This window comes from Tachysurus fulvidraco, chromosome 6 (assembly GCF_022655615.1).
Source record: "Tachysurus fulvidraco isolate hzauxx_2018 chromosome 6, HZAU_PFXX_2.0, whole genome shotgun sequence".
NCBI lineage: Eukaryota > Metazoa > Chordata > Actinopteri > Siluriformes > Bagridae > Tachysurus > Tachysurus fulvidraco.
Window position 1 is genome coordinate 12195496 of NC_062523.1, and position 27914 is coordinate 12223409.

The window sequence follows — 27914 nt, forward strand, 5'->3', positions numbered from 1 at the left end:
AATAAATGAATCAGTTAATGAATGAGTGAGTGAATAAGCAATCAGACAAGCAGACATAATTAAATAGGATAGTTTACATAAACAAAATCACATATTTAAATGATTTAGTTATTTTATTGTTGTGCCTGTTTAAAGGCTAAATATTTTGCTTTTATGCAATAACAAAGATAATATGTGTAAAAATAGACTAATTGGCAACCACACATCTCCTCTGTCCAATTTCAGCCTTCCCGCGTGCGCGCTGCTACATCACGTGACCAGATATCGAGTCATATGAGCCAGAAGCCGCATGCCAACAGGGAGCTGTTTCACCGCAAAGCCTGTTATGATCTCTGTTAAAGGTTCATTATAACTTGTTTTGGAAGGCAAAATGGTACCAAATACGTTAGAACCTGTTGTTCCGTTTAAACTAACTGGGCTCAGTGCTTGTAGCAGTTGAGCTTTTAGCTTCGTGCTAATAATAATGATTCTGGTTAGTTAGATAAACACAGCCAAGAAATGACGAGCAAAAGTAAGAAGACTGAAGCTAATTCAGCAGAGTTTACATTATGTGTGGAGGTAGGATTAAATAACTGTATTTATATTTCTAATTATAAATCTCTTAATTAAGGTACATGTATAGTGTGTGTGTGAGTGTGTGTGTGAGAGAGAGAGAGAGAGAGAGAGAGAGAGAGGTTGTGTGTGTGTGTGTGTGTGTGTGTGTGTGTGTGTGTGTGTGTGTGTGTGTGTGTGTGTGTGTAGTAATACCTCGAGATACGAGTTTAATTCGTCCCCGCGACCTTGCTTGTATCTCAAAACTGTTTTCCCCGTTTAAATGAATTGAAATCCCATTCATCCGTTCCAGCTCGCAAAATTCCACTCCAGTTGTTTTGTTTGTGTTTTGAATATGAAAAATGTACAGTACCTGTATTTATAAATGACAAATATTATATAAAAACATACAGTAATAAAAGAGAATGTTAAAAAGATAAACTGGTTTTACTTTACGGAAGATGCGCACGGAGGTTGAGGGTGGAGTAAACAGGCGGAGGAGTTAGGAGGAATTACACTTTCACTTTCGTTCACTTACACGCTACTGTACACTCTTATTGCTACTTTACACTTAAATGGAACTTAACTAAACTTCACTAAAATTAATGAACTTAACTGAAATTCCCTTAACTGAACTTAATTGCTACAATTTCTGTTTTCTTTACATTCATTTTGCTTAATTTTCTTCATCGCATTTCTCTTCACTTGTTTTTGCCTTTTTTGTCACTTTTTCCTCACTAACATCTGCCAGTCGTTTTAATAAAAACCTGTCCGGTCGGCACATCAGATGCCTTGTAGTCGCACAAGTTAAAATTTTTTAATGAATCCAACGTTCAAAACGGATCCGAAAATTACGGATCCGCAGATGGTCGGCACATCACGCGGCCCCTTTGCGACTCTTCGTAGGAAATGAATGACTTCGATTATCGGTCATCATTTGTCGTCTGCAGTGGAAAGGCGGCTTTAACCGAGTGAGACGCGGGATGCTGAGGTGGGGGAAACAGAGCACGTGTGGTTTTTGGGGATCTTTGTTTCGGCGGCGGAGGCTCGGATGCTCGTATCTCAAAAAATTTGAATGTAAAAGCACTCGTATCTCGAGGTATCACTGTATATATGAGAGAGAAAGAGGTTGTTGTGGTTGTTCTCTCTCTCTCATTCTATATACTGTGTATATATATGTATAATATGTGTATATATATGTTATATATATTGACACTACAGCTGTTTAAGGACATGGAGGTTTGGCATTTATATTCTAAAATTAGAGCTTGCATGATACGGCTACTGAAACCGATAATATTGGTCAAATATTGTATTATTTTAAAAACCACAACCCTTTAGATATTTTGATGACTGGGGCACTTAACACTTAAGCTATTTAACAGAAAATTAACTCGTATAAATATAAATGAATATCAAGCATAAATAGTATTAAAATTGCAAAATAGCAAGGGGAAGACTTTTTGGACTTTTTTAGTTCCAAATGTCCATGTCCAGTCGTTTTACAGGATTTGATCTCATTTGTCTGATATCCAGGCCACTTTTTTTCCCTGTCATCAGAAAAACATATCCGTAACATTTATATTTAATGTTGGTGTGTCTGTGTCTGCGTGTGTGTTTTATGCTCCTTTCCAGCCTGACAGTGACAAGCAAGCTCAGGTAAGAGTTGTGTCCCAGTCTAAATGGCAAAGCTGGATAAGAAAAGTGACTCTGCTAGTACCGTACATGTGGCCTCGGTCGAGCACCTCACTACAGGTTCTTGTCTTCCTGTGTGTCTGCCTCCTGAGCCTGGAGAGACTCATCAATGTGTTAGTGCCTGTCTACAGCAAAAACATAGGTGAGAAGTCAAGGGATGTGGTAGCCTAGTGGTTAAGGTGTTGGGCTACCAATCAGAGGGTTGTGAGTTCAATTCCTACGTACACCAAGCTGCCACCGCTGGGCCCCTTAGCAAGGCCCTTAACTCTCAATTGCTCAGTTGTATAAAAATGAGATAAAATGTAATAAGGGCATCTGCTAAATGCTGTAAATGTCATGGGGTACAGCCTGCTGTTAGACTGCAGACGTCTTCTCAAAATGATGCACAGCTACTCTTTCTGAAAGAAAAATGATTTTATGGTTTGTATTCTGAAATGAAATGTGGGTGTATCAAGAAACCCATGGAAAATATAACAAAAAATCAAAAGGAGAAAAAGGTTTCAACATGACCTTCTGTAGACCTGATATGAGGAAGGTGGTGCGATATCTGGTATTATAATGAAAGCAGAAAAGAGGATTCAATAGCTGATTAGATACTATGCAAAGGCAAAAGCCAAACAAACAAACAGTCATTCTAGGATATTTAAATAAAATTCTAAAAGAGTGGTCCAAACCTTTATACTTTTTGTACAATTTTGTTTGTTTCAGTTTGGCCAGTTCATAGCTGGCCATTATCTGTTTCTACAGATTATGTGCTATCAGTGAAAACTCTCCAGTGTGCCTTATAATAGGCATTAATTTAAATTTTGTCTTCTTTATTTTGTCCTAAGGGTATTGCAAACCTTTGTGCTCAAGTGTAAATGAAGCACAGTAGAATTTCATCTATATATGAGACAAAGCAGTGTTATTAATCCCACACAAGAGGGCAGAGCAATCAAACATTTGATCCAGTGCTTAGTCTAAACTTTGGATCTACTGATAGTAAGGTGGACATTTTATTTCCTAAGAAATTTGAATCCACAAATTCAAATTAAAATGTCTTAGTACAGCACTTTTGAACAATGGACACGGTTTTAAAGCAGCTTTACAGGACATAAGCATAAAACAAAAAAGTTAATATAAAGATTAATATAATATAAAAATTCAAGATTAATATTAGATATATTTAAATGTGTTTGTATTTTTTTCCAATGAACAAGCCTGAGGTGACTGTGGGGAGGAAAAACTCCCTTGAATGGTAAAGGAAGAAACCTAAAAAGGAACCAGACTCAAAGAAGAACATCGTCATATGGATGACACTGGAGGGTGTGATTATAAATATACAGTCTGACAAATGTTGTATTGATGAGGAGATTGTTGTCCTCAAAGACCACACGGAGTTGGCACCTCCTCTTTAGTATAGCAGAGTCTAACTGGAGCTGGTACATCTCTATATGCCTTAGGATCCTCACATAGTTGGCCTCATCTCACATCTCATTTTACTTTTTTGTCACTCCCTGTTTAGTGTTTCAAGTTCCTTGTTGTTTTGGGTCAACTGTGGACTGCCTAAAACCCCATGCGAGTCAAAGCCCTTCGCTCTCACAAGCCGAAAAGCATCTGACTCTTACAAAGGAAACGTGGGACAAAACCCAACTATGCTAAACCTTTCCATGGCTCAAGGCTTCATTTCACCCCTTTTCTGTCTTGACTATGAATCCTCCCATCATCCTCTCTCTCACTCACATCACCCTTACTCTCTGAATTTCATTTCTTCCTCACTCCCTCAGCATGTTCACAGTATCGCAACTTATCACTGCTAATTAGGTTTATGTGTCTTTAGTGAGCTTCTTCCCTCTGCTCTCCCGGCCTGATTCAGGTAAACTCTGTGTGTTCTCTTCACAGTCTGAGTGCTTTTGCATTTGGAGCCAGATGAAAGCAGTGCTGGGAGAGAAGTGGGCTTTTGTGAAGTTGGTGGGGGTGATATGGGAGGTCACCAGCCCTGCCAGTCACGATTAGGGGGCATTAGGGGCCTTTAGCAAAGTTAACACGCTGGTACAAGGGGCTTTTTGTCCAGAGCCCCCTTTGCCCCATGCCAAGGCTGAAAATCATTCGCCAGTCAGTCCCAAAGAGCATAAGAGAATAAATGTTTTTTTTTGCACTTCACTGTGGGGAAATTTCTCTTCATGTTTTTTTTTAATGTGCCTTCTTCATTCCCCTAACTTTTTCCCCTCCTCCTATTTGATTCAGAGTGCACAATCTAAATGGCCATGAATGTAAATGACTGGAAAGGTCCGAGTTCTCTCACAGCTGAGACCGAAGCCCTCCTTCTTTAATACATCATCCAGAGCGTGGATGCACTCTGGCTATTCTGCACTGCTTTCTATTCTGAACTCATGCATAAGTCAGTGAGACAAGGACAAAGAACTGAGGAGTTTTTTACTGAGGTCATGGACTCGGTCTCTCATATTGTATAATGAAAGTTTTATTGTATCTGTTTCTATACTCTGCAACCAGAGTTCAAGTTCAATCCTTAGCATGCATGTTCTCAGTGTACTAGTGGCTTAAAAAATATCGTAATCACAAAGCCCATCTTTGGAAGCCTTTCCCGTCTTTTTCGTTGCATGAGTTGCTTTATGACTAAAACCAAAATAAAGATTTGGCTTTGCCACTTCCTCTAGTTCTAAAACAGATGCTGGTGTGGATTATTACTCTGCACTTTTACAAGCAAAGAAACGGAAGCCATCTAATGAAAGTTAAATGGAAACTAAACATTTATCCTTGAATAACACATGCAAGAAAAAAGTTTTTTGGGTTTTTTTAATGATCAAATCATTCTTTTTTTTTCTAACCTGTTTTTTTTTTAAAACCAGAATAAAGCTAATTAACTTGCACAAACAAGTAAAAGTTTGTTCATATATTTTGTGCCTCAGGCTCCACATGTCTATATAAATTTGTGGGTTAAATAAACATAAGATTGAGTGGTGTTTGTTGGTAAATTATAGAGCGATCTGAGAATTGTTGTAATGTTGTTCATCGGTGGACAGCTAGACAAACAGGAAGAGAGATGAATGTTGTGTGTGCTCAAGCCTATCGACTATAATCCTCATAGAAATTTTATTTTTTTAAATACAAAAATAGAGTTTTTGGATCATTTCCTATTGAATGCAACTTTGTCAAGATGCAAAGTGCTTTAATTTTTGTGTACAAAAAGTATTAAATCTCAGTCAGCATGTTAAACAGCAGTATGGATTTCCAAGTCTCTCTAAACTCAAACTAAAATGTAGATGGCACCGTTCGAATCAACTCAATCAAACCGTGCTTGTGTATTTCACAGTAAATCAGTTATCAGAAAAGGAGAATTGGAGAAGCCTAGCAACCACTGTGTGTATCTATGTCCTTCTGAAGTTCCTACAGGGTGGGGGAGCAGGTGAGGTGCAGAACACACACACATCGTCTTCTACATCACATCCACACAATCTTTAATTGCTTAGTATCCGCTGCCAACACATGCTTTCCTCATGCAAGGATGAACAAATGTTATGTTCCTTGAGTCATACATTTCTGTCCTCAGTGGATGTCTTCATACATCATGCATATATCAAGCTAATACAGACTGAATGTGTGCATGCAGTGCAACTGGGAAGTTTTTATGCAAAATGACTAATGGTTATAAAAAGAGAGTGCATAATTGAGATATTTCATAAAGGATTATAGTCTGATCCATTCAATGCCTTTCTCCTTGACACTGACAGGGACATCAGGCTTTGTCAGTAACATGCGTTCCTTCCTGTGGACACGTGTTCAGCAGCACACCAGTCGCACTGTGCAGCTGGAGTTGTTTGCACACCTGCATGCCCTGTCTCTGCGCTGGCACCTGGGCAGGAAAACAGGGGACGTTCTGCGCAGCATCGACCGTGGCACAGCCTCCGTCAGCCACCTATTAGAGTAAAGTTTAAGTTATTACTAACTGTAAAGTATACATCTAGGAGCTGTTAAATAACCTCATCATTGCTATCTGTTGAAAGTGTTTTTTTTTAAATAGATTCAATTATGAATTCTCTCTGTCTTCATAGCTACATTGTGTTCACCATGCTGCCAACTATAGCTGACATCGTCATTGCCATCGTTTACTTTGTGTCTTATTTTAACGCCTGGTTCGGCCTCATCGTCTTTATCTGCATGTTCCTTTACCTCGGTAGGTTTATTATGGAACAGTAGAAACTACTAACTTATTAACTAGTGCATTTTTAGATTAACTATCTGCATTATTTTCTGTAAATAGTTATTAATAGACAGCTCATTTCCATGTGGCATTGCTCATATTTTTGCAGTACTGACTATAATCATCACAGAGTGGAGAACCAAGTACAGGCGTGAAATGAACACACAGGACAACAATGCCAAGTCCAAGGCTGTAGATTCACTACTCAACTTTGAAACTGTAAGTAGTTGTTGAACAAATAGCCCCTGCATCGATTTGCTTAATTTACTTCACAGGAAGTTATTTTTATGTGTGTATAATTATCTTTTAATATATACTTTTGATTTATTCTAGTTATGATTACATAAATTTAAATGGTTTTCAATGCAGATGAAACCAAATTCATGCTTATACATGAATTACATGCAAATACAAGTTTGGTCATCAAATCTTCCTGATATTGTAACTTGTCAAGTCTCCACTGAACTTGTTTAAAAATATAAGTACCTGGGAATTGATAGCCAATTGACTTTTAAGTCACATATTGATCATATTGTTTCAAAACTTAAATTAAAATTTGTTTTTATTAAAAAAAAGTAAATAAAAAATAAAGTAGTCTTGTAGTACAAAATCTGTACTATATATAAAATATTTTTCCAGACTATTTTATTTTTTTATTTACTTTATATTTTTTAATAATATAATTTAATAATATACACACACACACACAAACAAACAAAAAAGAAAAACAAAATTGCATGCAATAGTTATATCATTTTAAATACAATTACAGTTAGCTAGAAATTGCGAGGAAAATTTAAATTTCTTATCATGCTGTTAACTACTCCCTTTGGAGAGCAGCACAAACTGGCTCTAACAAGGACAGAAAAAGGAGTGGGAGGCCCTGATGCACAACTGTGCAAGAAGACAAATATCTGAGATTGTGTAGTTTAAGACAAAGATACCTGACAGGTCCTTTACCTGGCAGCTGCACTAAATAGTACCCGTCAAACATCAGTGTCTGAATCAACAGTGAAGATGAGACTTCAGGATGCTGGACTTCTTGGAAGAATTGGCAAGAAAATGCCATATCTCAGACTGGCTTATAAAAACAAAAGACTGAGATGGGCAAAAGAGCACAGACATTGGACCCTGGAAGACTGGAAGAAGGTGTGTGGACAGATGAGTCCAAGTTTGAGGTCTTCGGATCAAACAGAAGAATATTTGTGAGACGCAGAACAAATGAAAAGATGCTGGAACAGTGCTTAATACCTTCAGTCAAGCATGGTGGAGGCAACATGATGGTCTGGAAGGAAAGCTATCACAAGATTTTGCAACGCCATGCCATACCCTGTGGATAGCACTTGATTGAGGCCAATTTCATCCTACAAAATGATGATGACCCAAAACACACCTCCAAAATGTGTCAGCAGTATTTGAAGACAGCACAGTCTCCGGATCAGAACCCTATTGAGCTGTCATAGGAGCAGCTTGACCGTATGGTACGGAGGGAGACTCCATCAAACTAATATAGCTTTTGGAAGATGCTCCAGAAAGCATGGATAAAAACTCATGTTTGGATAAAGGCAAACATGCATCATTTTCTTTCAAAATCATGATTTCACTTATTTCTATATTTCTATATCCTGTCCTATATTTTCTATTCAGACTAATTTCATGTGTGTTTCCTTACACACGCATCTGTTGTAAGCCCTTGTGCAGCAATAACTGTAAGTAAATTTTAAGGTAACTGTTGATCAGTCCTGCACAACAGCTTAGACGAATTGTATTCCATTCCTTAGTACAGAAGAGCTTTAATACTGTGATTTTATTCTGTGTCCTCACATGAACTGCTTGCTTCAGGTCCTTCCACAATTTTTATTTTGGATAAAAAACAGGACATTGACTTGGCCATTGTAAAACCTTATCTATGTTCCTCTTTAATCAGTCTTTGGTAGACAGATTTGGGTGCTTGTGCTCGTTGTCTTGTTGTATGACCCATTTTTTCCCTGAGATTCAGTTCATGGACAGATGTCTTGCCATTTTCCTTTAGAATTCCGAATACATAATTCTGAATACATTGTTCCATCAATGATGGCAAGCAGTCCTGGCCCAGATGCAGAAATACAATCCCAAAGCATATTATCACCACCATGTTTCACAGACAGTATAAGGTTCTTATGCTGGAATTCACTATTTTACTTTCTCCAAAAATAATGCTTCTCATTTTAAAACAAAGTTTTATTTTAATCTCATTCCTCCACAAATTATTTTCCAGTAGTCCAATAGTAAAAGAGGTATTTAGTTGTTAAGAAGTTACCCTGTATTCCTTTCTGACCCAACAGACTATTACATGTCTTGCTTTTGGAGTGATCTTTGTTGTTTGTTGACCACTTCTGGTAATGTACCAATAGTCTTAAATTTCTTCCATTTGTACAGAATCTGTATGACGGAGTCCAAACTCTTAAGAAAGGATTTTGTAACCTTCTCCAGCCTGATGAGCAATAATAACTCTTTATCTGAAGGCTTCAGAAATCCCCATTGTTTTTGCGAAGATCCCCTTCCACAAACACATGTCATGAACAGTTGATACATCTCTGTTCTTTAAATAAAATAGGGCACTTCTGGAAACCTGATTGTCATCTCATTGACTGAAATCAGATGGACACTTGAAATTAAGTACTAAACCTATAGTTTCACATACTTTTGCCTCTCTCTCTCACACACACACATACACACACACACACACACACACACACACACACACACACACACACACACATATATGTGTTATATATACTGTGTGTGTGTGTGTGTGTGTGTGTGTGTATATATATATATATATATAGAAAATTTTTCTGAATAAAAAATTACCAAGTATAATATATTTGTCTGATCTGTTTGACTGGGTTCACTTTGTCTGCTTTTGGGACTTGGGTGAAAATCTGATGATGTTTTGGGTCATATTTATGAAGAAATATAGAAATTTCTAAAAGGTTCACAAACTTTCAAGCGACACTGTGTGTATGTATGGACCATGTATACAGGGGCATCTCAATAATGAATGTTATGGAGTTCATTTATTTCAGTAATTCAACTCAAATAGTGAAACTTGTGTATGGCATGAATTCAGTACACACAGAATGAAGTCTTTGGTACTTTTAGTTGTGATGATTTTGGCTAACTTTTAACAAAAATCCACCAATTCACTCAAAAAATTTGAATATGGTGACAAGGTTTACTGAGCCATTGAAATGGTCTCAGTTTGGTTTACTAGGGTACACAGTCATGGGGTAGACTGCTGATCTGACAGTTGTCCAGAAGACAATCATTGACACACTTCACAAGGAGGGTAGGCCACAATCATTGCCAAAGAATCTGGCTGTTCACAGAGTGCTGTATCCAAGCATGTTAACAGAAAGTTGAGTGGAAGGAAAAAGTGTGGAAGAAAAAGATGCACAACCAACCGAGAGAACTGCAGCCTTGAGATTCAAGCAAAATCGATTCAAGAATTTGGGTGAACTTCACAAGGAATGGACTGAGGCTTGTTGTCAAGGCATCAAGAGCCACCGCACACAGACATGTCAAGGAATTTGGCTACAGTTGTTGTATTCCTCTTGTTAAGCCTCTCCTGAACCACAGACAACGTCAGAGGCATCTTAGCTGCGCTAAGGAGAAGAAGAACTGGACAATTGCCCACTGGTCCTCTTTTCAGATGAGAGCAAGTTTTGTATTTCATTTGGAAAACAAGGTCCTAGGGGGAAGGGTGGAGAAGCTCATAACCCAAGTCCAGTGTTAAGTTTCCACAGTTTGTGATGATTTGGGCTGAAATGTTATCTGCTGGTGTTGGTCCACTGTATTTTTCGAAAACCAAAGTCACTGCACCTGTTTACCAAGAAGTTTTAGAGCACTTCATGCTTCCTTCTGCTGTCCAGGTTTTTAAAGATGCTGATTTAATTTTCCAGCAGGATTTGGCACCTGCCCACCACCAAAAGCACCAAAAGTTGGTTAATGACACTGGTGTTGGTGTGTTGGCCTGGCCAGCAAACTCACCAAACCTGAACCCCATAGAGAATCTATGCTGTATTGTCAAGAGGAAAATGAGAAACAAAAATTGCAGATGAGCTGAAGGCCACTATCAAAGAAACCTTCCATACCACCTCAGCAGTGCCACAGTCTGATCACCTCTATGCCATGCCGAATTGAGGCAGTAATTAAAGCAAAAACAAACCCAACAAATCACTAAAAATGTTTTTTTATTGGTCTTATGAGGTAGTCAATTTTATTGAGATGTTTGTGGATTGGTGTGTTTTTGTTAATTGTGAGCCAAAATCATCAAAATTAAAAGTACCAAAGACTTAAAGGCAGGGTCTCCGATTTTTGAAAGCCAGTGTTGACAAATAAAATCACCAAAACAAACATGCCCCTAACCCAAATGGGTCCCACCCCTGTATTGATAGCTTTGCCCGCACATGCAAACATAACCCAGGCAACTAATGGAAAGAAATGTGTCTTCATCATAGCTGAAGGGAAAAACAATACGATTGCAGAATAACAAACAAGCAAAAATGACACAAGTTTCCTGAGTCAATAACTCCTGAGATAAATGCTGTTACCAGCAAAACACGGTTGTAGTACATAGAAAAGAGGTGTTATTTGTGTAGTAACAGCGTTTAGCACAGGACTTATTGACTCGGGAAACTCCAATCTGTGAATATGTGGCCAACTTCCTGCTCCTTCAGTTCTCTCCAGCGCTGGAAAGCTGATCCTATATTAACACAGGTCCTACTTCTTGCCTTATCATAAGCCTTTATCCTCCATGTCAATGTTAAAATTGCTTTCTGCTAATGTCACACATGCGCACTGAACACTCTCTCCGTCCATATTGACAAGACACGCTCTTTTCTGCTCATTGGCTACACGTTTGTTTTGACTCAGTTTTCTGAAGCATTTCTCAAAAATCGAGAGACCCTGCCTTTAAACTACTTTAGTCTGTCTGTGCTGAATTTATATAATACAAGAGTTTCACTATTTGAGTTGAATTGCTGCAATAAATGAACTTTTCCATGACATTTCTAATTTATTGAGATGTACCTTTATATCACAATGGAATGTATGTTTCTTTTTAGGTAAAGTACTATAATTCAGAGAGTTATGAAGTCAGATGCTTTGAGGATGCTATCATAAAATATCAGGTAAAGTCATCTAATCTTTTTACACTGAAGTATTAGAACTTATGACACCAGAAAATTCAAACTGTACTTTGTCCAGTTCCAAAGGTTTTAGTTTAATATCGATTTCAAAACCTGATCAAGGCTGGTACCAAGTGGCATTAATGCCTTGCAAGGGTTCAGTACTGCATCACTGTTTATTCATCATGTCATTCACATCAATTCAGTTTATTTATATTGCACTTTTAACAGTTGATATTGTTTCAAAGCAGCTTTACAGTAGTATAGAAACAGGAAAAGAATTATTTACCTAAACATTTTTATTATTATTTATAAGTTTAAAATAAAGTTACTATTTATCACTAACTTTTTGTCCCTCATCAATAACAGGCTGTACCACTATAAGGACATTTGAGCTGGTAATGTAGAAAAGTTTTATTTGGGACATTTTCATAGATTTTAGAAGTAAATTTCTCCATGATATACCTATAAAAACTGGGGAAAAAACATTTAATTTAATAAAAAATATGTTGCAATGTTGCACCAGCATTGCAATATTAACAGAAATACTTTTGCTTTCTGAAGTTGTATTTATTTACTTAGGTTTTCAGTATATAAACGAACAGTAGTGACATCCCATGCTGTGAAGGAAGCGTTGTTAATGTCCGAGAGATGGGGTTATATATTTGAGTCTTTTTTCAATTCCCTAGACCTCAGAGTGGAAGACAAATGCCTCTCTTGCCCTGCTAAACCAAACCCAAAACTTGATCATAGGCTCTGGTCTGCTTGCTGGATCTCTGCTCTGTGCGTACTTTGTCACAGTGGACCAGTTCCAGGTACTACATGCACTGCTCTCACCCTTCATGTTAATCAAGAAAACTTGTAGTTATTCATTCTCATTTGTTCACCCACGCATCAGACTGTTCTTGTTGCAAGGTTAGTCTTAGACTGTTGAGAATTGGAACGTTATTACTAGCAGTTAATTAAGTCCTGATATACTACATGTGTGTATTTCTTTCTTATTTCCCCGGTCAATGTCTAAACTCTAGGTTGGGGACTATGTTCTGTTTGGGACCTATATTGTCCAGCTTTACATGCCTCTCAACTGGTTTGGCACATACTACAGGTGGAAGGAGCTGATTTACTTTAATTTTTTATTTGTTAGATTATTCACACTGATTCAGTGTGGAATCATTTTAATAGCATAAATCTTTCTTTCTAGGATGATCCAGAGTGCTTTTGTAGATATGGAGAACATGTTCGAGCTCCTAACTGAGGAGAAAGAGGTAGGAAATGGATGCTAAGAGTTGGACCATTTTAAGGTTGAACCTGTTATCCTACTTTACTGAGGTTATAAGCGGTTCATTCAGTTCAAAAATGATGTACATGTCATGCAATCTTTGTCTGTCTGCAATGAGTCTTAAACTGGACTTGGATTAGGTGAACATAGCCTATAGTTAAACATCAAGTTCTATAAACCGGGCTATACAAATAAAAGGTGAACACCTTGATAATATGAAAATTTTGTATAGATTACATGCTAAACATGAGCAGTCATAAACTGATGAAAACTGTGAGTATGCAATTTTGCAAACCTTTTATAAAGTAGCAGCAAATAGTCTAGGAGTAGAGAGGGTTTCATAATACAGTAGGTATACAGTCTTTCTTAACCATGACTACCTGACTTGGTTTTTTGGGAAGGCTGACTTATTGTTTCTGTCCACTGGACCAATAAATCACTGAGAGGATTCAGCTTGCCTTCCATTTATAAGGACAGGCATGCTTGTAAACAGGACTAATTCTGCGTTAGAGGTTGCAACTTGTGATTCCCCACCTACAGTTGGAAAAAGCCACCGAAATCACAAATATTTACTTATTCAAATATTCTTTGAATATACTCAAAGTTCTTTTCCAACTTTAGGTGCTGAATTGCCCGAGGTGAGGAATGACATTATTACAACCTGAAAATGACCAATTACAATGCACCAAAAACTCGACAATAGTCTTTCTCCAGTGGGGAAAAAAACAATTCTCAACAAAAGAACACATCCAACTCACAGCAGCACTGCTCAGCATTCAAAGTCCCATTAGAAGTCATTGACACCCATATTTGATTATGATGATGCACATACATGGCCTAGTGCAGCCTTTAATTTTAAATACATTTTATTTTTCTATATTTTTTTGAATTCCTTTATCTCGGCCCTCATTCACTCTCTTATGATCTGCTCTGCTGCAGGTGAAAGACGATATAAATGCAGGAGATCTGTTGTGTATTGAAGGCAGAGTTGATTTTCAAAATGTATGTTTCAGGTACACTGCAGGGTAAGTTCGATACATTTTAATAATATAGCAGACTTAATTGACTTGCAATTCATCGTGTGCTCTTACTCATTATTTTTGAATGTCCAAAGGAAAGAAATTCTCAGAAATGTCTCCTTCACAGTGATGCCTGGTCAAACAGTAGCCCTGGTAAGTTTTATGTTATAAGACAACTTCATTAATGCACTGAAATAAAAGAACTTTACACTACTATTTCTGATCTACTATTTTTATTTATCTTTCTCCAGGTTGGACAATCAGGGTCAGGCAAAAGCACCATCATCCGGCTTCTTTTTCGTTTTTATGATGTGCAAGAAGGCTGCATCCTTGTTGATGGTCAGGACATCTCAAAGGTAAGCAGATATGATTAGTCTCAGAAGGATTTCTCTTTGCTGAGACCTCATTTTCCAGAATCCAGCTTTTTTCCCTTTTTAATCTTAATTATGTATATATTTATATATTATATTTATTGTATAACTGGTTTCCAGGTATAGCGTACAGATACAAACAGTCATTTAAGACAGCTTGTGGGATGATGTGACAAAGTGGCAAAAGCTATGAATCTGGGTACCTGGTTCTGTTGTGCATGGTTCATTATCAATGACCTTTATTATAGAAGGATTGGGGCATCAGATGAGACAAAAAGAAAAGGTCTGAATGCTATTTGAATTTTCAATTATCAGATTTATAAAATTTTTTTTGTAGAGATTTTAAAGTTTGTTTAATGTGATCGTAGCTAAAGTTACATTATGTGCAATAAGACAGAAATATTTCAGTGGTAAAGATCAAGGTTGGATCAAGGTTTGGCCAGAAGGAAAATAGAAATACTATTTAACTGCATTTAAATCGCATGACTTTTAATGGCAAATAAGAGACTAACAATTTTCTTCCAATTAAGGTAAACTTTCAGTAAGATTCCATTCAAGTTCAAGCATGCCTAGATGTAATCATTTAACATGATCATCCCTCATGTATAGCTCATGAATTACTAGGGACTGTAAGTGCATATCCTAAGGATACTCCAATGGGGATGAAATAGTATACACAGAAAACGGAAAGAGGAACTTTGCTGGTGGGAATCAGCTATAATACCATCACGTTTCCCCTAAGTAATGTATCTCGCCTGACGCTAAGCACTCATAATTGTAGCTGAAAAAAGAAGCAACCAATTAGTCATAGATTAACCAGTCAATACATTTTAGTCATTATATGATTGCTGTTCACATAAATTAGTGTTTACTTCCACCACTACATTTATCACTTAGGCTTGATGTAGTCACTTGTATTAAATCTTGAACATAAACCATGTTCTAAACTGTCCTGGAAATAAACACAACTCATGCAAAATTGTAGCTTTGGATTCTAACAAAGATTTGTCTTGTAGTATTGATACTGAAATGACAGCAATGATACTTTTAAAGTGTTAATAGCCTTAAATAATATAATTTATCGTTTAACTGTTGAGGAAAAAATAAGGTTTTTAGATACACACTACAACTACAGTGATCACTAAATATTGACAACATGTTTGGATGGACTACAGTATATGGACAAAAGTATATGTCTCTTAAGAATTTTACTTCATATAAACTAAGGGGCCCAAACATGTTCCAGCATGACAATACCCCTGTGCATAAAATGAGGTCCATGAAGACATGGTTTGCTGAGGGACAGAGTTGTGACCCCAACCCCGCTGCACACTTTCATGATGAGCTGGAACACTGACTACACCCCAGGCCTCAACACCTGACATCAGTATCTAACCTTACTAATGCTTTTGTGGCTGTATGATCACAAATCCCCACAGCTGCACTCCAAAATGTAGAGGAAAGCCTTCCCAGAAGAATGGAGGTTATTACCAAATATAAAACCAAAGAGGGTCTAAATATGGAATAGGATCTTTAACACTTACATTTAGGTATCATGGTCAGGTGTCCACAACCCATATAGATTGCCCAAATAGTGTATGTACACTCTATAAGCCTTTTTTCTGCATTCGCTCAGAATTAATCTTTCCTGCAGAGTAATAATATTTTCACTTGGTTTAAAGCTAATTGTGGGAGTATGTACTTACTGCAGCAATTATGTATACCATTACACTTGTATCTGTAAAATAGTACATATGTATATATGATGTGTTTGTGTTTCATTTTAATACTATTGAGAAAACATCTACCAATTAACAAGTTCCACAGAAATAATAGCCATTGAACAAATTAAAGAAAGCATTTTTTCTGCTAGTGCCTTTACTTCATACAGTATTTACCAGACACCAGCTGTTTTGTGGTTCAGTTTTTAATTGATTAATGTTTTGTTGCTTTATGTGATTTTGGCAAATACAGAAGATTATGAGAATTATGAGCACATCGAGTTCCCACAACTTTTATAGTATTGTTCTGTTTTTAGATGGCCTCCATTGTGTCAAACCTTGCACTGACAGTTGCAGAGATTTGTATTAGAAACTTTATTTAGCTGTTATAAAAGGTGTCAAATGCTAAGCCACTGAACATTTCCAATCTTTCAATTAAGTCAATTCATAAACATCCAAATTTGACATTGCCCAGATTACACAACTGAGCGAATACTCTCTTATGTAAACATGCACATACATGCAGAAAATTGCAGCAACTCTGCTGTCTGCAGTCATCCTCCATGTGTAGGTTATCATTTATTAATTGTGGTTTATTTTATTTAGAATTTTATGGCTAATATTTATTAGATGGCTTTGCGGTAAAGTTTTTGTGGTACTCTTTTAGGGTTCATTTCCACTGAAGTTCAAAACCTTTGTTTGGTCCCAATAATTTTCAACAGAGTGTTTAAAAAAAAAAAGTGAAGCGTGAAAGTGGCTTTGAGAGAGTGAATGGTTAGACCTTTAAAAACGTGCCTCTACAGGAGTTGGCTCTTTGTAAATCAAATGCACAAAAAAGTCTACTGCCTACTTTCAGACAGAAAGATGAAAGTTACATCCTCACATACACCCCGACACAATTCACAATTATCAAGGCTCAATGCCAAATCCCAGGTACCATGAAGCCGTTTACAAACGAACCAAAATCATTACAGTTGGCTGTATCCGTCAGCTTGAGCTAAGCATTACAAACTTCATTGTAATTTGCATCAGTTTATGTGATCATCTGGTTCGTTTTGTATTTGTATCGTCTTTGGTGCTGTATTGTAATTCATGTCTGACTCTTTCACTGACTCTTGGTCATGGAGATGATGCTAACTTTCCCCTTAGAGAAAATAAGAGTTGGAGAAATTACACCCTCAAATTTTCCTCCTCATCCCTAATCTGTTTTTCCCCCATCACTGTTGTTGTTGAGCACGGCTGTACATTCCTGTTGCATTAGCATGCATGGACACCATCAGGAAGCATGAGTTGGGCTTGGCGAGCCTCAGGGAGTGTTGATTTCTCACAGAGCAGGCATGACAGCACATCGCTTTTATAGTGCAGCTGTCATTAGTTTAGCCGCTTTTCTATACCGGTGTCCATATCAGTCCTTTCGATCCGGATCATTATTAGTTTGTATTCACCTGAAACATGGAGGAGATTCTTACAATGTTAATAAACAGGTTAATAATGTCACTGCTTTCACATACAAATCATCATCAAAGTGCAATGCAGTATGTTGAAAAACTCTGACAATATGTGTTTTGTTATGATGGCATGTAAGACAGCTGCAATGATCAATTGCATAATTAAATTAACCATTGTGTGTGTGTGAATGTTTTAGTAGCCTAATAACTTTAATGTTCGTGCACTTATACTATGTCATATACTACTTACATAACTTATTGTACTAAATTATAAATTTGTATATATATATATATATATATATATACACATTTATAATTTAGTTTTTCTGTCTTTCTGTGTTTCGTTTCGTAAACGTAAGACGTACAATAACATGGTTATCTGTTTCATGTTTCGTACACACCAGGCGGAGTGAGTTATGAATAGTTCTAACATCTTTAATGGCATTTAAAGGAAATTGATTATGATCACTGACTGTAAATCTTTTCAGTCACAAGGCTACACACCCTAACACACCCTCGAAGCATGAAAACATCTGTTCGCTGTTCTTTGTGCTCATTTCTCAGAGAAGAGCCTTCACGGAATTAATGGATCAACACTCGAGTCCATGGCCTTTGATGATATGGACGCCTTCGGGCTATTTTGGTTAGGGCTGTGGTCAGTGATTCAAACCTTTTCAGTGCACTTTTGATGCCCATGTGTCTGCTTGTGCTGACAGGGCAATGTGTGTAATGCTACACCATGATATGTGTGAAAGAGCTAAGAGCACAGCTTCAGAGCCGGATATGAAAATATCACCCAAGCACACGCATGCCTGCTGCAATCTAAACACACAAGCAAGCAGTCCAATACATATCTCTGCAGCTTGGTGAATGATGATGAGCTTTAATAAGGCCCAGAGGTGAGGGGAGTTTGAAACCTTTTCACATAAATAACATTACAGGCTTGTTAATGCCTGTTTTCAAAGGAATTACTGATGGCTTTTGATGGTTGAAAATCAAAGTTGTACAATTAATCCTGTAAGAGATGGACTTATAAGAGAACACCTGCAACACAGACACCCGATGGTAAGCCATGTGGTCTCTTATACGCACACAAACAAACGTGTCATCCATGTGATTGATGATGCTGTCCACTTTTGTCCTGGCCGTTTTTTAAAAGGGGTAATTTTAAGAGATTCTTTTTTCTTCTTCTTCTTCTATAAATATATAAATCAGCTCATCTCTAAAGCGTAGACTCATGTTGTCATGTGATACTATTATTCATATTTTAACTGCAGTCATCTTTAAGATTTACATGCCGTACTAGCATTGGATCTGTTGTGATTATCTCCTGTCAAACAAAGCTACAATCAATCTAAAGCACTCACAGACCTTTTGTTATAGTCAGAGGCACGGTTTAAACCTGTGTAGCCAAATTACATCTGATCTAAATCATTTGCCTCAGTACAAGTGTATTCATTTCCAGAGAAGTGGAATTAGGAACATCCCAGCTTGTGAGACATAATCCAGCATCGCAGTAAGACCAGAAATACAGTGTGAACAATGCTCTTGATTACATTTAAAGAAGTTATACATCAGATATATACTTCAGATTTATACTTGTATCTTCAGACCAGTATGTAGGCTTCAGTATGTAAGTTGAAATAGAAATGTGGCCAAAAAACCCATACAAGTTTAGAGCATAAATAGGGTTAATTGAGTATAAACATAAATCTTTATTATTATTATTATTATTATTATTATTATTATTATTATTATTATTATTATTATTATTACTACTACTACTCCAGGGCTCTCTAAACCCCCCCCCCTTTTTAATTAATTAATTAATCAATCAATTAATTAAAATAAATATATAAATAAAGGGGGAGTTGTTGTGTTTGGTAAGGATTACTGACCGCAGGGTCAGTAGGCTGTTGATATAATGGATAGTTCTTTTCTTTATTTTCTTTCAACAGCCAGTGCAAAAAAAAAAATCTGTGTTCCGTATATTTCTTCATGGTTGTCAGCACGAATGCTGCAATGCATGCAACACTTTTAGTCCCACCACCTGTTTCCCTGTGATGATGCACAGGGAAAATGGTCTTGATGTGTGTAGTAACTTATACTAGGCATATTAATTAGCCAGATGTTGGACAATCTTTTAGTATTTTACATGGAAACATTGATTCTCTATCCATCCATTTGTTGTCTTAACAGAGAGATTGTGGAGCCTGTTCCAGGGGATTCGGTGCAGAATGAGTGAGACACCCTGGAAGAGAATTAAACTATCGTAGGGCACAATCCTGAACTCCCTATAGAGTCCATTCACACACTATTGACAATTTAGAGATGCTTATCAGCCTATAATTCATTTATCTCCTGTCTTTGGACTGAGGGACTGAGTACCCCAACCCCAGAGGTGCAAGGTGCATGTGCTAACCACTAAGCCAACACCCCCAAAACAAGCCTTTTTGTCAAGGGTGAAAACGTAATGCTTCATCATCTCCAACATTATCAGGAGTATATAAAGATTATGGCTTCATAAAGCTGCCTGTGCAGGGATTCAAATATTTACTTATTCTAATATTAACCTTGTTGCATATCATAAATGTTTATGTTTAAATAATAGTATACAACAAATAACTTTAGATATCATCATGAATAAGTTTTTTAAAAAAAACAACAACAAACAGATTTTCCATTTAGTGTGTTAAGCGGCACAGTATAGTTTTGCTATAGACATGGTTGTCTAATGGTGGCCTGTTAACTGGGTTGGTATGTCACATGGTAAGACCCACCGCTCTTAAGAAGGCACCTCTGGAAAATGAGGTGCATTGAATTGGGAAGGGATCAGAAATATGGACAAGAGCCCTATCTGAATGCCAGCAATACTGATGCTGTGCTGCATTATAAAGAACCTATAATGAAGTGAAGGCTAACCAAAACAGACTAGAGTCTATAATATGGTATGTGGAGTGTTAAACAGAATCATGGCTTGGCGATAGATAAACATCATGCTTTTCAGTATATTTGGTCCAGATTGAGCACACATGGGTCGTTCCCTATCAGATTTCAAGTGCTTAAAAATGTAATTGCCATAGCTCTGTGTTCATATACATCTTGTCATCTGGTGGCTTAAATACGACATCCTAAGCATGGATTCAATTTCACATTCCATTTTTTGTATATCATTGTTCTCATTTTTTCCTAGATTCTATTTTTACCTTTTATTTTTAAACATTTCACATTCTTGTTGGTATTGTAAATATCTCTGGCATGCACAAGATCAAAGGAATAAATAAAACGCTTGAATAAATATAACAATTTCTAAAATTAGTTTACAATGTAAAATTAGTTAAAGAAGCATCTGAATGGCTCTGAAAGTTTCCTAATTTCCTTCGTTTTATTGCACGATTTTCCACAGATGTTGCAGACGCTTGTGCTTGTAATATTAGAAGAGCTGAGAGGTGTTTTTTGTCCCTCAGGACGACTCTCTCTCTCGCTCTCTCTCTCTCTCTCTCCCTCTCACGCTCTCTGTCCCTATCTCTTGTGCTCTGTCCCTCTCTCTCTTTCTCTCTCCCTCTCTCTCTCTCGCTCTCTCTCTCTTCCTCTCTCACACTCTCTGTCCCTCTCTCTCATGCTCTCTCTCTCCCTCTCTCTCTCTCTCTCTCTCTCTCTCTCTCTCTCTCTCTCTCCCTATCGTGCTCTCTCTCCCTCTCTCTCTCCCTCATATCTTCTTTGAACAAGACAGAAAGGGCTAGTTTTAAAAGTCCATGCTCATGGCGACAGTGTTTTTTTCCCTCCTGTTCCATCTGCTACAGATGGTATCAGTTACGGGCTGAAAAAAGGGAAAAATACCAAAACACAATCAATATATGCAATTAGTGTAAAGAAAATGTGAATGCAAAATATAACAGTTAACAAATAACATGTTGTTTGTTCCCTAAAAGTGTATAAACACAAGGATTGAAGCCAAAAAGTAGCATCTTTACTTGCTGGCCCAAATGTGCATAAAGTTACTTGCAGGCAGGCAAGAGCACACTGTTAAACTTCTGATTCATCTCCCCAGTTTAGCATTATATTCACACATTCATTCATTTAGCATTCGAAGAGCACAGGGCAGCGTTTCCCGCAAACTCTGCCTGCATGGGTATTGTTGCAATGAGAACCGGAAAGCTGCAGTGAAACTAATGTTTTTGAGGATAAAAGTGGCATTGTTGGAGGACAGATGCTTCTCTCTTGTAAAAACCTGGGAAGCCATTTGTGTTTCGCATGGCTGCAGTAAACCCCCTCTAACCCAGCTCAGTCTGATGTTAATTAGTTCATAAATTAAAGACATTGACTTTTTTGAAAGCCAAATGAATGGAAAAGACGAATGAAAAGACGGTGAATTAGGAACTTTCAGGGAAGAAAAAAATGAAGCTAGGCAAAAATAAACAAAAGGAAAAAAGCAAAAAAGTACTTCAAAGGAGGATCTAATTTAGCTGCCGTTTGAAGTGAAAAAGCTGAGTCTGGTTCCACACGCCACATGGATTAATGGTGGAAGGGACAGCCAGTATCTGCCCCCTTTAGCCTTCTCAGTGTCTTATGCTGATCTAAGCCAAGTTTTGCATCTTCTAATGTCTTTTAATCTTCTTCATGGTTTTGATTAAAAAACATTGTTGGTAGCTGTTTATTCATTGTTAGCTGTGGTTAACATGCACCTTGCTCTGATTTGGAGGAGAGAAGGAATATACGTGTACCAATGCTAGAGAGAGAGAGACAGAGAATACATATATACACGTTTGAATGCGTAAAAAGATATGAATACAAAAAAAATGAATAAAAGACATGAATTTTATCATTTGTGTTACCCCTTTTGCTTTAATGACAGAATGTACTTCCATTAATTCCACAAGGATCATGATGGGAAATCTGACCTTCTGTACCAACTTCTAAGTTGTTAACAAGTCAATATCCATAGAAACATCAGTGGTCTCACTGAAATAGTGACCTAAAAACAGTGCAAAATCTTGGTTATTGATTCAAGTGTTTTTAGTGTGAATTTTGTTTTTTAATATTTGATATAACAGTAGAAAAGTAATTATTACAGTCAGAAATGGATATGGAAGAGCTGTGGAGTTAAGGCATTTGGAGTTTTGTTGCAGTGTTGAAAGTAAACCAAGCTCAGACTAATGATTTCTGGATGTCATGACCCTTTAGGTTGGCTGGTTATATCACAGTGGACATTTGTTTTAATTGAGTATTGATTATGTGAGTTTTTGTGCCTGTTTTTGGAATTAGTGTTTCCTTATTCTTCAGGAAATATATTGCACTCTTACTATCATTAATTACCAAAACAAAATTGGAACAATTTTCATCTTTTTTGTTGTGTGTTGATTTACACATTTGAAATAACTTGGAATATTAAAGATATTCCAAGCTATTTCATTTTATTTAGAAGACATTTTGCAGTTTTACTGTAAATTCCATGGACAGCTTTTAGCATATAACTTATCATCAGTAGGTACAATAATATTTTGGCTATTTACTGGAGCCAAAAATGTTTTCCTGATTAAAAAAACAACAGATACAACAGGTGAAGTATAATGAATGGTGGATCAGACTGCTATCAGTCATTCTATCATTTTCAGGAATGTTGATCTGTTCAGTTTCAGTTTGTGGTCTGGTGAAATTTTAAGATGATTACCTCAATGAAATTGCTTCTTAATATGATTTATATGGTCACATCTTACTGAGCTCAATGCCATTGTCCTTGCTCTATTGTACATTTACCTTTTGCCTTCTGTGAACCCAGGATCAGGCTAATGAATTATTTCCAAGCAGATGACCATGGAGATTATAGAACAATAGGGATTACTTTCAAATGAAAGGAATTATGACTATTGTTGTTGAGGTTTAGTGACTCAGGCTGTACTATACAGTAGTTCCTAGGGGCCATTTGCACCAACCACAGCCCTGCTCTCCTTTCTGTTGTCTCCTCCAGTACCATTTGTCTTGATTACTGAGTGTTACTGAAGAGGCAAAATGGTGAATTTTAACTCACAACTTTATAGTTAGTAATATATTTACAGTTGACTTACTTGCTTGATGCATTTTTTCAAGGAGGAACTTACGGCTGAGGCAGGACAGAAGTGAGCAGTTGAGGGGTAAAAAGTCTTTCTCCAGGATCCAATAGTGACAGTTTGTGCCAGGAGTTCCTTCTGATCAATAGACCCAAGTCTTCTGAACTACAACTGGCTAAATAACACTGCATATTTAGACTCAGTATTGTTTCTGTACACTCTCTTTTGGACAGCTTGTCTTTGTGTTTTTGTGCATAGGTGAAACAGAGCTCTCTCCGTACTTACGTTGGAGTGGTCCCTCAGGATACCGTTCTGTTCAATGACAACATCCGGGAGAACATTCGTTACGGCCGGGTCACTGCCACTGACCAGGAAGTGGAAGATGCCGCCTTGGCTGCTGACATCCACCATAAGATTCTGTCCTTTCCAGATGGTGTGTCACTGCACCAAAAGACAATCAGAACCTTCTTCTTGACTATATTCTGACTAATGGTCATTTATGCTTAAAAAGGATTTTTTCATTCATTTCCAAAACAAAAGCATCTGGATCATTTTAAAGTTAGCTAGCTGCCTACCTTTTACAGGAATTGCTCTCAAATGTTTTTGACTCCAGAAGCCCCTTTCAGTATTTTTTTAAACATAGTTCCCTTTCATCAGTAAAAAAAATATAAGCCACATGATTCAGAGTTCCCAAATACTGTATATATACAAGAACGCTATAGACTACTATAGATTAAGTCCATAGTTAAATAACATTATTTAGAAAAGTAGATGGTTGGTAATGTGTATATGAAGAACGGGTGTCTGTGATTCTATTTCAGGCTATGGCACTCAGGTGGGGGAGAGGGGCCTCAAGCTAAGTGGGGGTGAGAAGCAGAGAGTGGCCATTGCTCGCACCATCCTCAAAGCCCCCCGAATCATTTTACTAGACGAGGTGAGTGATCATTTAGGCGCAAAAAAAGTTTATCTTCATATTTAGACATGCATTGAAAAGTGTAAAAAAGTACAAACTGGTAATAGATGTGTTTGTATCTTGCATCTATTAATTATTCTTAAGATCTGCGCTCTCCAAGCAGAAAGTCCTCTCACTTAATTATACCTTTTACTTTTAGGCCACCTCTGCTTTGGACACACAAACAGAACGCAACATCCAGGCCTCGCTTACCAGAGTGTGTGCAAGTAGGACAACTATTGTGGTGGCACACAGGTATTCTTTCTCTCATTTGGTCATGTCATTCGACTTCAAGAAGATTATTAATATCCTTGTCATGTGTGCTCAGAGTACAAAGTGCTTACAGTTAAGATGTAACTGAATGTGAGCAAGGGTACTGGCAAACCCACTCACCCCAAATCCTCTGGGGTCAGAACATAAAAGTAAGAACAACCCTTCCATCAACTTCTCTAAATGGGGATAAAGAAGGGATAATCTTTGAAAACATCATGTATTGATATTGACTTCAATGTGGCCATCTGGGAAAGATCTCCGTCTCATAATTAAATTGATCTGTTTGTCCTAAAACCCAGTTGCCTCAAAATGACACCATTGTCTGGTGGATTAAAGGAGGTGTATATAACATAAACTCCTCAACACTGAATTGGCATCTGTCTGTGACAGGGAAATCATACAAATAGTTTTAGAAAAATTAACATGACTTATTATTATTCAGGTCTACTTCCAGAGATCACCCACAGGCTTCTTAAGAAATATCAGTCCAGGTCATACAGTGTTGCCTCTCACACTCCTTTTTTTTGTGTCTGGAAATGTTTACTGAGGAATTAGTGTATATTTGGATTTTATTAGATGCTTGAACTCATTAACTCCTCTCACTTCCTCTTTCTCAGATCCTCTACTTCTGCCTCAATGTCTCTCTTTATCCATCTCTATCCAATCTCCTGTTTTGCCTGTCCTTCGTCCTTCACTTTTTCTCTCCCCCTTCTCTCTTTTTCTTTCCATTTTCTCACTATCAGTCAGCTTCTTCTGTCCTTTTTCATCTTCACAATATTCCTTGCCCTCTTTCTCACTTTTTTTTCCCTCAGAAAATTGTAATCAGAGTCTGCATGCTTTGATCCCATCCAGCCTCTGAGACTGTGGTGCCACTTTGATCTGTTTTGGGGTGGTAGTTGTGGGGGGTGACAATCAATAAAGAAGTCTCAGCGCTTTTGTTTGAAGATGAAGGGTGACTGTGTGAGAAGATGACCCACAGAAGGGTGGGGTGTGAATTAAAAGGCACTGGGGTGTGTGTGTGTGTGTGTTTGTACGTGTGTGTGTGTGTGTGTGTACGTGTGCGTGCAAGTATTATGAACCACTGTGTTTAGCTAAGTGTTCATCTGAACAATGCATGAGATGATTTGTTTCCCTTTGTGTGTGCATAGCAGAGGAGTTGATGGTATTTACATGAGAATAGCTCGACTTCGATTAATGTATAAGTGATCTATGTTCTGTGTATATTGCCCCATTTGAAGCTTATAGATGGTTTTCTATGTGGAGTACTAGATAGTCCTTGTTCTCTGACTTTTTTGTATAGCTTTTTCTTTATACATTTGATAAGCAGAATTACTAACTTTTTAAGTAGCGATCATTTTGACTGCTCTGCAGGTTATCCACTATAATTGCATCGGACCTGATTCTGGTCCTGCACGAAGGCCAGATTGTGGAGCGTGGAAGGTTGGTAAATTTATATTTTACAAAGTTTATAACAGTTAGTATCATAGCCTTATCAAGTTGAAAATATCTTTCTTGCTTGACTGAAATCTCTTTGACTTGCTGAGGAAATAAACCATGGAAGACATGTTGGGACAGCCAGAGTCAGGGTTCAATGGGCTGAACTAAGTGAAGGATTAGATGGGAAGGTGTTTGTGTGTGTGTGAGAGAGAGAGAAAGCGTGTGTGCGCGTGTGTGTGTGTGCGCACAGCCCTCAGGTGGGGCTGTTCTGAGGCCCAGATCATGTAGGGTGTGGTCTGTTCAGACACTCAGAGGCCATATCCTGTGTTTGAGAAGATGAGCACAAACTCAGACAGCCCTGAGCGACAGAGAACACTGAAGATCCCTTGCTAATGGCGTTTTTCATTGACTCTAACCCAGTAAGCCCCAATCAAACTGCTGCACACAGCTTTGTTTCATTCTAGCCTTTGATATATGATTCGTCAGCCACCCCCAAAAACACAGGCATTCTCTTATACACTCACATGTACACTCGCACAGCCTATAGGGTTGTAACCTCATACCTTGCACATTCAACCCTGACTGACACTGCGATGTAAACACACATAGGCTTTTAAGCAACAAGGACTGCATATCAGAATACACTGACACATTCATTCATCTTCTCTCACACTTGCCAATGTACAGGAAATAAAGAATAAGGTGAAAGGGTAATGTTTTTAAGGAAGGAAGTGTTATGCATGAACAGGTAACTGTCTAAGAAAACTGTAATTTAATAATTCAATGAGTATTAGAGTGCAAAGCTAAGCAGGAATTTAATTCTAAAACGTTTTGCATATTCTCATTATTTGCCCTTTATAATAGTGATTTTTGGAAACCAAGAGTGAAGCTTCAGTTTGACATTCAGACCAGCTGTGTGAAGCTCACTGTCTCTTTTTTGGTGTTGCAGACATGAGGAGCTGCTGGCCATGCATGGACTTTACTCAGCCATGTGGCAAAAACAACAGCAGCAGCAGGATCTAGAACCTGGTTTTTCCTCAGATACAGAAACAAAAGAGCAGCAAGATGGTAAATGATTGAGGTACAGGAAAAAATGAAGGATCCAAAGATTGAAATATGTCAGGTGACTGGGCAGAAGAAAATGTTCAAGGAACTTTAAGAGCTTTCACTGCTAGGAACAATCTTTTTATTTAAATTTTTTTTAAAGGATTAAAAGTTTAAATCCTTCTAACATGTATATTAAATGTGTAAGACATTTACATTAAGCAAAAGCAAAGCTGTACTCTTGTGTGTTTAATCACTGCCTTCTCAGGGACCAGTTTTCACCAAGCTCGTGTCATCAACTGTGTAACTATGAATTGCCTGTAAAGTAGCGATCCAACTACTAACAACCATCATGTCTGAGATTTGCGGTTGAGAGAGGTATTTGTTTGCCTTGTGTAAAGTAACTGAAGTATTAAAGAAACTAGATAAAGATAACTTGTTGAAACAAATGCAATCATTATAGTTATAGTTGAAAATAATTTATTCAACATGAACCTTTTCTTTCAGTAAATGGTGTGACCCACATGAGGAACACCTTCAAACAAACCTTTCTGGTAGCTGGTGATCAATACTGTACAATGTGTTGTGGGAATTTTGGCCTATTCCTCCTTTAAAAACTGCTTTAAATTTGTGATGCTGGTGGGCTTCCTTGAGACTACTCTTCCTCAGACTACTCTTTTAAGGTCTTTTCACAACATTTCTTTTGGATTAAGGTCTGGATTTAT

General features: G+C 37.5%; 1 protein-coding gene across 3 annotated transcripts; it reads left to right on the forward strand.

Annotated features, from left to right (window-relative positions):
• The first annotated feature begins 246 nt into the window (after positions 1–246).
• abcb6b (ATP-binding cassette, sub-family B (MDR/TAP), member 6b) lies at positions 247–27820 on the forward strand. Of its 3 annotated transcripts, XR_003443368.2 has the most exons (19): positions 247–558; positions 2167–2368; positions 5540–5632; positions 5958–6150; positions 6279–6400; positions 6537–6646; positions 11536–11601; positions 12288–12413; positions 12627–12703; positions 12800–12863; positions 13817–13902; positions 13992–14049; positions 14148–14252; positions 23742–23916; positions 24305–24417; positions 24596–24690; positions 26080–26148; positions 27095–27567; positions 27697–27820. XR_003443368.2 is itself a non-coding variant. In XM_027164534.2 (18 exons), the coding sequence occupies exons 1-18, from the start codon at positions 499–501 to the stop codon at positions 27219–27221; spliced, it is 1941 nt and encodes a 646-aa protein (XP_027020335.1). In that variant the 5' UTR covers positions 247–498; the 3' UTR covers positions 27222–27820. The 3 variants fall into 3 exon arrangements, 2 of the variants coding, with proteins under 2 accessions (XP_027020335.1, XP_047671040.1); XM_027164534.2 differs by having other exon boundaries at positions 27095–27820; XM_047815084.1 differs by lacking the exon at positions 26080–26148 and having other exon boundaries at positions 27095–27820.
• The last annotated feature ends 94 nt before the right edge of the window (positions 27821–27914 follow it).

Coding starts and splice junctions, on each gene's coding strand:
- abcb6b (XM_027164534.2), top strand. CDS start 499: ATGACGAGCAAAAGTAAGAAGACTGAAGCTAATTCAGCAGAGTTTACA. Junction 559..2,166: donor AGTTTACATTATGTGTGGAG/GTAGGATTAAAT, acceptor GCTCCTTTCCAG/CCTGACAGTGACAAGCAAGC. Junction 2,369..5,539: donor TGTCTACAGCAAAAACATAG/GTGAGAAGTCAA, acceptor TGTATTTCACAG/TAAATCAGTTATCAGAAAAG.